The 12104-nt window shown below is 45.5% G+C and overlaps 1 protein-coding gene and 1 long non-coding RNA gene across 4 annotated transcripts in view; one reads left to right on the top strand and one right to left on the bottom strand.

Moving 5' to 3' along the window:
- The window catches only part of LOC308471260, a 52645-nt gene that overhangs the window by 12609 nt on the left and 27932 nt on the right, over window positions 1-12104 (bottom strand). The window contains exons 2-3 of one of the 2 annotated variants that reach the window (XR_013982853.1): window positions 11386-11506; window positions 4557-4698 (exon numbers count right to left, since the gene is read on the bottom strand). This is a non-coding gene — a long non-coding RNA (uncharacterized lncRNA). Of the gene's footprint in view, window positions 1-4556; window positions 4699-11385; window positions 11507-12104 lie in introns of those variants that run through there. The other variant, XR_013982852.1, reaches the window with a different exon arrangement.
- LOC308471091 (aquaporin-5-like) lies at window positions 71-11171 on the top strand. Of its 2 annotated transcripts, XR_013982700.1 has the most exons (5): window positions 71-2015; window positions 4386-4550; window positions 7362-7445; window positions 9151-10897; window positions 10938-11171. XR_013982700.1 is itself a non-coding variant. In XM_080995042.1 (4 exons), exons 1-4 carry the CDS (start codon window positions 1653-1655, stop codon window positions 9325-9327), a joined length of 789 nt encoding a protein of 262 aa, XP_080851168.1. In that variant the 5' UTR covers window positions 71-1652; the 3' UTR covers window positions 9328-11171. The 2 variants fall into 2 exon arrangements, 1 of the variants encoding a protein (XP_080851168.1); XM_080995042.1 differs by having other exon boundaries at window positions 9151-11171.

The raw sequence follows: 12104 nt of genomic DNA on the forward strand, positions 1-12104 counted from the left end.
AACACAAAAATGCATAACATGATAACAAACAAAATAATAACACCCCACACAAGCAAAGTTTAAAAGCACATCATTTGTTTAATTAGCCAAACGTCCAATAGAAGAAGAATGTTTTCGCCTGGTGCCTAAAGATCTGTAATGAAGGTGCCAGGCAAGTCACACTGGGGAGAGCATTCCACAAATGGGGAGCCACCACAGAAAAGCCCCCTTCTCATGTTCCCACCCACTGTACCTCTCTTGAAGCAGGCACATGAAAAAGGGCCCCAGGTGATGATGGCAGGGTTTGGTTCTTATGGGGAGAGGCTAACCTTGAGGTGTTGTGGTCCTGAGCCATTTAAGGATTTATAGGTCAAAACCAACACTTTGAACTGGGCCAGTAAACAAATTGGCAGCCAGTGCAGTCAGGTAGATAAAGAGACAGACGGATCCTATTCAGAGGACCAACTCTGGGTGCTCTCACCAAATGAAGTGAGGTGGATGGGAGAGGGCCTTCTTGTTGGTGGCACCCCAGTTACTAAACAGTCTCCCCAGAGAGGTTCACCTGGTACTATTCTTATGGTCTTTTCAGTACTAGGTGAAATACCTTTTTAATCATCCAGTCTTTTAAGCAAACTGTGCTTTTACCACCTGTCTCAATTTATGAATTGTGCTTGATGGGCTATTAATAGTTTTGCTCTTTTCTCTTCCAAACAAGAACAAGTGCTGCTTTTGTACTACTTATAGTGTTTTGCATTGTGTGTGTGTTTCTTTTAATTTTTGTGAGCCACCCAGATAACATGTAATACTGGGCAGTTATCCAAATGGTATTAAATAAACACATGCCCCAGGTTCTACACTCCTATTGAAACTTTACAGGTTGTAAACTAAACCTCTACACTGCTGATACATTTCACGGCTCTCCAGCAAGTGGCTGCATGTAGATTTGTACCCATTGTTTTATTTTACCTTCTTTTTTGTTAGCTAGGAACATAGGGCAAAAGCTTTCACATTTTCTGGAGCAAACTACCAAAAACTCCTAACAATTCAAAAGAAATGCATTCAAGACCTGCACTGGCATACTGGAGAATCCAGTTCTGCAGAGCTGTCCACAATTATTGCCCGATTACTTTCCACTCTTCAGTCCTGAGAAGGGGGAGGGTGGAATAGTGGCATATTAGAAGCCTAATATCTGGGTGCATTTTTAAAAAATAAAAAAAAGCTTAATAGAGATGAAATGCCTTGTCTTACAAACTGAAAGAACAAGAAAAGAGAAGGAAAGGAAAGAAAAGAAGGTAAACAGACAAGGTGCTAATCTCTGTGGCATTATGCAATATTGTGGTTATCTAATGACAGCAAGGCTATTCAATAGAAACCCCATTGTCTGAAGGAGAAAAGAAGAAAATCAGCACCAATATTAGAGCCTACAAGAGAGGAAGGTGCAGCTGTTGTCTGAAGATGGAAAGTTTCCAAACTCCACAGGAACAGGAGGGGGAAGAGGAGGACTGGCCACATTTATTGGCTCCGCCCATACCTGGAGACGATCTTTTATTGCAGCACCTGTAGATATATATCTCTCTCTGTATGGCCCGGCACTTTGCTTCACTCCCTTGGCATCCCAGACAGAGCAGAGACTTTCACACCTTCATTGCCATTCCACCTGCTCCAGTGCAACCATGAGAAAAGAAATTTGCACCATCGCTTTTCTCCGAGCTGTCTTCTGCGAGTTCTTAGCCACCCTGCTTTTCGTCTTCTTCGGTTTGGGCTCAGCCCTGAAATGGCCTTCGGCCTTGCCAAGCGTCCTCCAGATCGCCCTGGCTTTCGGCTTGGCCATTGCCACGATGGTACAGACATTTGGTCCCATCAGCGGCGGCCACGTCAACCCAGCAGTGACCATTGCCTTCTTTGTAGGGAACCAGATCTCTTTTCTCCGGACATTGTTCTATGTTGCAGCCCAGATGATCGGTGCCATCGCCGGGGCAGGCATACTTTATGGGGTGACTCCTTCTAATGCCCGTGGCAACCTGGCAGTCAACGCGGTAAGTACTTGCTGCGGCTGTGGATTAGATTCGTGATACTGGTGGTTTGGCATCTCGGGCAGGCAAGTGCCCCTCAAAGGGGAACTGGCTTCTCAGGAGAGACCTGAACTTAGCCTCTGGAGAGCTTGTGGCACAAGAGATCCCACCAGCACATTATGCTGTAGAGTAAGAATAGGCATGGAAGTTTGCTGGCAGGGCTGGTTAATTGTGCCTTGTAATTTTTGATGTGGCGTTTCTTCCAAAGGTGTCTCATATTCTAAGCAATTGAGTCAGCCAGTCCCAGAGAGAAAGAGAGAGAGAAGGAACTATACATTTTCTTTAACTCCAGCTTTACCACTTGAAGAATGATCAGGGGAGCAGGGCAGATGTACAGATGTTGGTTCCTTTTAGAATTGTTGTTTTTCAAAATGATAATAACTTGGAACCATTTCAAACTGTTGATGCTCAGTTGGTGCATGTTGCCTTGTGTCCTCTTGGAAAGGCATTGACTTCTTTCCTACTATTTCCCAATGGAACAATAATTTATAATAACAGTTTATTATTTATACCCTGCCCATCTGGCTGGGTTTCCCACTCCAAAAGCTACTCCTGCAGTCCAGTGGACAGCATTCAGTACTATGCTCAGGGATGCGGGAAGGAAGAGAAAATTAGCTACACACAAGCCCAACACCTGTGAACACAGAGTTTCCCATTTGCTTCCCGTGTGTGAGCATGGATCTCTTCAGATCCCTGTGAAAGGTCAGTTCAGCCCAGGATGAAGCTGAATGATCCAACAGTCTTCAACACACTAAACTCTATGCTGGACTGTGTATTGAATTAAATGGACCATCCGGGAAGGTTTAAAATCCTCATTAGACCTGGACATGAAAAGGCACAAGACCAGCTAAGCCAGCAGGAGGAGGATGTAGGAAGCAGAACATAGTGAAAATTCAGAACACCCTTTGCCAACCTGGTGCTCTCCAGATGTGTTGGACTGCAGCTCCCATCAGCTGCAGCCAGCAGAGCTAGGGGATGGGGGGAGTTTTAGTCCAAAGCATCTGTAAGGCATTAAGGCTGGACGGTTGGCATTGATATGTCTCGGGAGACAACAGAAGAGTGTGCCTTCAGGGGTAAAGTCAAACTTGTAGTGCTACAGCGCCTGCTGTGGAAAGGGAAGGGAGTCAGTCTTAAAGGCAACTGCAAGTTCCAGGTTTCCATTGTAAGGGCACAAATTTCCTACCAAAGGAAATCAGATTTTTTTACCTACTTGTTCAGTGCTGCGCTATAGCTAAGGATCCAGCTTACTTCCCCTTGTTTCCTAAATTTTCATCAGCAACCATTCTTCTGTTCCTATTAAGCTTTTAGTTAGCATGCAGAGACTGCAAAGGGGAATCTTCGGACTGCTCTGCATTTCAATCTCTCTTGCGTTATCCACATTAACACTGAATTGTAGCTCTGGATTGTTGTCGATGTAGAAGAGGAAGCTGGAAGGAGAAACATTTGTAATGTAGATAAGCCACCTGCCCACTGTTGGTTTGATATTTGCATTACAAACCTGCCCCAAAAGCAAGAATTACCTTAAACCTCATGTGTGTAAAGATGCAAACTGCCTGACCAGAGGGCTTAAAATCTACCCCCCCCCCGTGAATTTCATTGACCTGCCACATACCTATGTAAATCCCAAATGCTTATAATTCCTTCTAACTCCCCTCTTCTAAATGGAAGCTAGAGACTCATTTAATGGAGCCAGGGAACATTATTTTAAGGCTGCCCAAAAGAGAATCCTCGGATCTTCTCCTGAATTGTTGCAAATCCCATAGCTTCCCCCTGCATTGTTCTTCAGCGGGTATTAGCTGTTGTAAAGAGCATTTGAAGGAGATAAAGCATTTGCCAAGAGATACTATCTCAGGGCTAGGTTGATGAGACTGTATGAGAAATCAGTAACAAAAGAGAGATAAATGAAGGAAATAAAAGAGATACAAAGATGGACAGAGTGATAGACCATTTAAAAAACAATGAATGCCTTGTATAACTCCAACTCCTGTTGCTTCTTAAAGATCCTTTCCTGTCCTATAGAGAGGGGTTTATAATTCCAGTTTAGTTCTGTTGAAGCTCAGTCAGCTGAATTGTTTATTTAGTATTATTAAGCACCACACCTCCAGCAAGCTTGGCAGCGTCCAAGTAGAGAGTGAAATGCAGCTCAGAGGAATGAAATCTAATAGCAACCGTGAAGTCCTATTGCACTTTGGGGTTTGTTGTTTTCTTAACAACCACCCTTAAGAGTAACCTCTACTTAGTTGGAAGTAGTTTTTCTTGGTTTTAAGCAGGAGTTAGTTCCAGAGATGAACGTGCAAGATTGTAACCGCAGTCTCTTCTCTTCCATCCTGACAGCTCAGCAATAACACAACCGCAGGTCAGGCTGTGGTGGTAGAGATGATCTTAACCTTCATGCTTGTTATGTGCATCTTTGCCTCGACTGACAGCCGCCGGCGTGACCATGTGGGCTCCCCATCCCTGTCTATCGGACTGGCTGTCACTCTGGGCCACCTCGTTGGGGTAAGTGTTTTTCTGCTCAGGTTTTCTTTTAGGAACGTGGGGAGCTGTCCGATGTTTTGAGTCAGGCTGTTAGTCCATCGAGCTCAGGTTTGTCCAGAAATACTGGCAGCAAGCTCTCCAAGGTGGCAGGGGCTGAACCTGCGACCTTCTGCGAGGAAAACAAAGTGGTGGTACAGAAACAAAAGGAAGGTGGAGATGGAAAGAGTGAAAAGCCCCCCACATCGTGGCAGCTTTGAGTGCTGATCACTTGGGGGGGGGTGATATGGGGCCACAGTCACTTGAACACAGGGAGAATAATAATAATAATAATTTATTTATATCCCACCCTCTCCAGCCGAAGCCAGGCTGAGAGTGGCTAACAACAGTAAAAGTAATACAGCATTCTAAAATCAATTCATTCTAATATCAATTCAAACTCAAATTAATGGCAACCATTGGGCTAGAGTTCTGTAAGGATTACCAAAGGAGGGGGTCAGGCTGTGCCTTGGCCAAAGGCCTGGTGGAACAGCTCTGTCTTGCAGGCCCTGTGGAAAGATGTCAAGTCCCGCAGGTCCCTAGTCTCTTGTGACAGAGCGTTCCACCAGATTGGAGCCACGGCCGAAAAAGTCCTGGCTCTGGTTGAGGCCAGCCTAACCTCCCTGTGGCCCGGGATCTCCAAGATGTTTTTATTTGAAGACCATAAGGTCCTCCGTGGGACATACCAGGTACTAGGGTCCTATACTGTATAGGGCTTTAAAGATTAAAACCAGCATCTTAAACCTGTTCCTGTACTCCACCGGGAGCCAGTGCAGCTGGTATAGCACCAGGTGAATGTGATCCCACAGCGAAGACCCCTTAAGGAGTCTCGTCGTGGCATTCTGCACCCGCTGGAGTTTCTGGGTCAGTCTCAAGGGCAGCCCCACGTAGAGTGAGTTTCCATAATCAAGCCTGGAGGTGACCGTCACGTGGATCACAGTGTCTAGGTCAGGGCGAGAGAGGTAAGGAGCCAACTGCTTAGCTTGGCGGAGATGAGAAGTGAGAGCTCCAAGCAAAGAATCCTATGGCTTCTGCCATTTCTGCAGTAGGAAGTAGTCTTCATAAAATCATAGAACTGTAGAGTTGAAAGGATACCAAGGCTCATCTAGTCCAACCCCCTGCAATGCATGATTCCCAGCTAAAGCATCCATGACAGATGACCACCCAATCCCTGCTTAAAAACCTCCAAGGAAGGAGAGTCTTATGCCAAGTCAGACTGTTTGCCTATCTAGCCCAGTGTTGACTGGCAGCAATGGCTCTCCTGGGTTTTGGGCAAGAGTATGGGTTGAATCCAATGCTAGCCCTACTCAGAGTGGACCCGTCAAAATGAACAGATATGACTAACTTAGTTCTGTCTACTCTGAGCAAGACTAGCTTTGGATACAATCATATTTCTCATCCTTTACTACCGGTACCTTTTTCCCTGAAGAAGCCAGGATTGGAAAGAAATACATTTGGCATGCTAAAGGTGTGCTGTACTATAGAGCTATGGCCTGTTTGGGTAGAGCAGAGGCAGGGAACCCACGGCCCTCGTGTAGAGATGCAGCATTCGCATGGAAGTGCTTGTGTACACAAGCAGGATTTGCACCACACCAAGCATGGCCGGGCTGAGAATCTGATAGCAGCTCCATGGTGTGGGGAATACCAGAAGGGAGAATTTGCAGGGATTGCCTAACTTTCGCAAAGCAACAACAACAAACCTATGGTTGCGTGGAACATACTCAATAAACACACAAAACGTAACTGGCTGTACTTTTGAATAAATAAGGTATACTATTCATTGTATCAAGGGACACGGGTGGCGCTGTGGGTTAAACCACAGAGCCTAGGACTTGCCGATCAGAAGGTTGGCGTTTCGAATCCCCACAACAGGATGAGCTCCCGTTGCTTGGTCCCTGCTCCTGCCAACCTAGCAGTTCAAAAGTATGTCAAAGTGCAAGTAGATAAATAGGTACCGCTCCAGTGGGAAGGTAAACGGCATTTCCGTGTGCTGCTCTGGTTCACCAGAAGCGGCTTAGTCATGCTGGCCAATGACCCAGAAGCTGTACACTGGCTCCCTCGGCCAATAAAGCGAGATGAGCGCCGCAACCCCAGAGTCGGCCATGACTGGACCTAACGATCAGGGGTCCCTTTACCCTTTACCTTATTCATTGTATCAATTTGTAGATTTCAACAGAAGTCTCATAAAGTTCAACAAAAAAAGCAGAAGACTCAGTGGATCAGTTCATTCTCTAGTCAGTTCATGCATATGGTCAATGCATGTATAAGTATCTATTCCACCTGTCTGTTCAAAGAGTCCAATAATCCACATGAAGGGTCGTTACAGTTCCACAGAATCCTTTTACAGAGTCTCAGACAAGGATTTCCGGAATATTAGCCTTGTTTCGCCATCCTAGGCTTCATGGCAAAAATGACCAGGAACATCAGAAACCAGGAAGAGAGAAACTTTAATAAGGAACAGGAGAAATTTACAAATTACCTAAGAGAACACTGTAAACAGCTAAAAGCTTTGGCAGGATTTGAGTAATGCTTGTAATGTACTATAAAGAAGGTAAAAATGGACTACTTTAAGAAAAATAGAGAAAATATATGATGCAGTTGAAAAAGATTGAAAATGGAAATCATGGAAGGGTGGACGAAAGGCAAAGGATTTAGGGAATCCTAAATGTTGATGGTTATGTCTAATGTTTGAATTTAAATGTGTACTGCAAAACTGAATTTTAAAAAAAGGTTATAAACAATGGAATTACAAGAAATGTTTAGATGCCTAACGAACACCTCCCCTCTTCTCCACAGATCTATTTTACTGGCTGCTCTATGAATCCTGCCAGGTCTTTTGGACCTGCTGTTGTCATGAAAAGATTCAGCAGTGCTCATTGGGTAAGAAGTTAGAGCTTTTCACTCTGAAGTAAAAGACAGTCACAGGAAATAAGCAGTGAAAACTGACCCTTAGCTGCTGCACGGCTAGGGTTTACCGGATGCAAAACCAAAGTCACACATATTTTAATACAGAAGTATTTCAGTGTAAAAGATAATGCACAGCGGGAATAGACAATGTGGTTCCCTTCAGATGACTACAACTTCCCAAATATTGATCATACTGGCAGAAACTAATGGGAGCTTTAAATTACAAGGCACCATGTTGGGTAACTCTGATGTCTGTGTAATCTATGTTTTAGAACTGTGTTGGGCCACCAAATTTCAACAAGATTCACAATGCCATGAGCACAATGGTGGTGATAGAAGACTCAGAAATTGGCCACCTTCCCATATATTCTCCTTCGTATTGTAGCTGCATCTGTGGTCCCTAAAATGTGGAGTTGAAATCCAAATAGGAAGTACAGATTTCCAACCACCATTTCTGATTCCTTTAAAATGTCTTGACTTTTTTGGCCCATCCAGGGACCTCCAAATTTGCTGTGAAATTTTGCTTTTGACGAAAGAGAGATTGCACCCTTGAGAAATTATGCAAATTTTAGTAAAATTCCTTTTGCTTCCTTTGAAATTCATCAGAAGATCTGCCCAAGCAGGAACCATGGGGAGATAGCTATAATGTCTGGCCCTCAGGTTCAGACATCACCCATTCCTGTTCTGGGACTGGCCGACCAAAGAGGTCGCTCTCTGTTGCTCCACATGCAACTATCTACATTGCAGAGCCACATCCCCTTAGGAGTAATCTGTTGGGGGCTGCATGGTGGCAGGGGGCTAGGAAGAAGTCAGCAGTGGGTGGGGCTAGAGCCAAAAGCGAGTGTGTCAACCTCTTTCACTCTCCTACCCTCTCTTCTTTCTTTCTTTCTTTCTTTCTTTCTTTCTTTCTTTCTTTCTTTCTTTCTTTCTTTCTTTCTCACCCCTTTTCATTCTCTCTCTGTCACCCCTTCTCCTGCATTTTCTCTGTGCCACTCCCTTTTCCCTATTTCTCTCTGCCCCTCCACCTCTCTCTTACTATGTGTTACCCATTCAATCTCTCTCTCGCTCTCTCTCTCGCTCGCTCTCGCTCTCGCTCTCTCTCTTCCGTCTTAGCAGACTGTGTGCAGATAGCTAAGTCAGAATGCAGTGTCCCTATTTTCCAGGGACAGTCCCAGATTTACAGAAGCCGTCCCAGTTTCTGACTTGATCCTGGAATGTCCCGTCTTTTCTTAGGATGTCCCTAATTTCATTGGAGAAATGTTGGAGGGTATGGAGTTATTCGACCCCCAAGCAATCTGCAGTCACTCCTGTATAGGGAAGTTTTTAAATGTTGAATGTTGTTGTTGTTGTTAGTGTGGCTGGGGCAATCCAGTCAGATGGGTGAGGTATAAATAGTAAAATTATCATTATTATTAAATAGGACATCCCTATTTTCATTGGAGAAATGTTGGAGGGCATGTGAGTGGCTAGCTTGCAAAATGCTTTTGAAATTAGGCCAAGGGCTGCGTGAGACTCGGCCTTGGGCTGCAGCTTGCCTACCTCTGCCCAAACCCATGAGGCATTTCTTGTATGGCAGATACGGCACAAGATGAATCAAGCATCTCTGCTCTGGCCTCGCTGGCACAAAGGAGCCTGAAAGTCTTTGGACAGCTTCTAACTCCTTCCCTTGGTTCCTCAGGTCTTCTGGGTAGGCCCCATCGTTGGAGGCATTGTGGCTTCTCTGCTTTACAACTACCTTCTGATGCCTCATCCAATGAACATGTCAGAGAGGGTCGCCATTGTGAAAGGCACTTACGAGTCGGAAGAAGAGTGGGAAGAGAAAGAGAAAAGCATAGAAATGGCCTCCTGCAAATGAGAACGCTCTGGGTGAGAAGGTAGAGAAGACTCAAACACCCCCTGATGCCAAATGAACACTGACCAAATGCCTTGCAATTTAAAGAACCAAGATAGCTTCCACTGATGCCTGGGGACCGAAGAGGGAATCAGGGGGACATTACTTGTGTAAATAACCATTATGAGTGTGTGTGTGGGTGCATGTGTGTGTGTGGGTGCATGGGAAGAAGAAAGCTGGAAAATGGATGGTTTGAGCACAGTCCGTTTTGGGAACAAGGCATTCAAAGTGCTGCACCAAACAAGAATCGCATTGTAACGTCTCAGGACCAGCAAAGACCTGCAAGTGTTCTAGAGTTATGCCTGGCACCTTAGCTTTTGCAACTGTGCGAGGGGTGGGTGTGTTAATAGTTTCTTTAGCAGTTTATATTTCCCTTCCTGATGGGCTACAGGAGAAGTAGCCCCAGGTCCACATATACTCTGGGCTTTTAGGGTTTGGGGGCAAAGTTGCCTGAGCTTGAATTTCCTAGGCTTGGTCCAGCTTCATATATGCAATAATGCTTGCAACTAGCCCTTTTTTGTATGCTTAATACATCTCCAGCCCGAATAAACTGTAAATATTCACATGAACCCCTCAGGTTGGAGTTACAGTGGGGTTTAGGGAGTGATACATTGGGCAGGGAGATGAGAATTTGTGTGAGACGATCCCACAGAAACACCCTAGCCTTTAAAGAAAAAGACTGCCACATTCACGGAGAAAAGGAAAACACCATCCTGACTCTTGCCTTGCCTTGATTTCCATCTTCTATGGGTTCAAACAAGCAGCAAAAGGAAGAGAAACAATTTCTAGATCTACTGTACAAAGCACAAGGCCCCTTCCTTAGCTGGGTGACATCCTTGCTCCAGCTCGACACTTCTGCCTCTAGTCGGTGTGTGAGAGGATTGCTAGCATTTGCGTTTGACCAGGTATCAAGAGGTTAAGACCTAGAGGAGGCAGAGCCAGGAGTTGGGATGGGGGAATGGGACTGGCGGGAGTGGAGCCAATAAAATCCAGAGGTTTGCTGCTGCAGCTGGTGTTGGCAGAGGTGTTAGACCCAGCCTGTGCTTGAAGGGTGAAGGATCTGCACAGGAAATCACGTGTGAGAGTAATCTCAATTGCTGCCCCTGAACAAAATCTCCCCTGTGGCTCTGGGCCCTTGCAACTCCTTTTGCCTTGGTCAGGGGAAAGGTGTGGCCACAGAGAAAACAGGCACAACTGCAGGCTGCTAGCTCAGTCACTCACGCAGCAGCGTGTGAAATGGACCATTTGGCTCAGCTCCTGAGGATACGAGGTGGGTCACCTTCGGCGATCAAGACATGTTGCAGGTACACTAAGTGGGAGAGGTGCAGCTGAATTTCACTTCAAGAAAAGAAAAATCAGCTTAAAACAAAAATCTTACTAGCCTCAAATTCTGGCTGTTGAACAAAATAATTTGGCAACAGAATCAGATTTAAAAACAAACTGAAATGTCTGGGGAGAGTTTTGTTGTTCGCTTGGTTGGCAGCCCAATTAAAGGGAAGGTAGTTTTGGGTGCTTCATCCAGAGGCGAGCACAGGTATGATGAGGAGCTGGACGAAAAGTCAGCCCTCCTGCAGCTGTGGGGGAAGTCAGAGATGTGCAAGGAAAATCAATCCAGAAAGAATGATCTGTCCATTGACCCTTTCCAAAGTGTTATATAACTTGAGCTGGGCGGGGAAAGACTGCTGTTTTCTGCATTGGCCGGTGTCTTGCTGAGTTTATTTTCTGTTTAATGCAATTTCATTTATTATTATGAGGGTCTCTGTAATATATTGTATTATTTATTATGAATAAAAAATAATAAAAAGAAACAGTGCAACAACTTCAGTGGCTCAGGGATACATCAATATGGGTATAGTGGTCCTCACAGAGAACCAGGGAGACTCAATGGTAGCCTGTCAGGATGAGAGAGGGAACATTTTTCATCTCGGGGCCATATTTCCTTCTGGACACCTACTGAGGGCCACATGCCAGTGGGTAGGGGGCACAGGCAAAAGTGAGTAGAGCAACAAATGTGAATTTTACCTCCGTACTTGTGCCAAATGCATTGCTCTGCTTTCCTTTGGACCACACTGGCAAAGCCAAGAGGGAGGTCTGGTTGTCTGGGCAACCCAGGACCTCTATACACACTGCCCAGGCTTGCACCCTAAAGAGAAGAAGAAGAGTTTGGATTTGATATCTCGCTTTATCACTACCCTAAGGAGTCTCAAAGCAGCTAACAATCTCCTTCCCCTTCCTCCCCCACAACAAACACTGTGAGGTGAGTGAGGCTGAGACTTCAGAGAAGTGTGACTAGCCCAAGGTCACCCAGCAGCTGCATGTGGAGGAGCGGGGAATCAAACCCAGTTCACCAGATTATGAGTCCATTGCTCTTAACCACTACACCACACTGGCTCTCTTCAGTGGAGAGGTCACTTTGCTGCTGCTAACAGAGCAAAAACCAATGTGGGAGGCAGCAGTTATGTTACCAGTCTCCGCAACCCCGCAGTCACTGTGATTCTCCAGTGGTTTGACTTCACCCCTGGAGGTGTACACCATTGTCTCTTGAGACAGACGGATGCCAACAACAACAACAATAGGCAACACTCATACATAGCTGTCAACTTACAGATTTGAAAATAAGGGACCAGCAGCCTCGAAAATAAGGGATCAGCAGCCAAAATAAGGGATGTTCCAAGCACAGGTATGTTCAACTTCTGAGCCCCTCCGAGCCAAAGGCAGAAAGCCCAGCCAGCAGCCAAACA

The sequence above is a fragment of the Podarcis pityusensis genome, assembly GCF_964106645.2.
Source record: "Podarcis pityusensis genome assembly, chromosome: 2".
In the NCBI taxonomy this organism is placed as follows: domain Eukaryota; kingdom Metazoa; phylum Chordata; class Lepidosauria; order Squamata; family Lacertidae; genus Podarcis; species Podarcis pityusensis.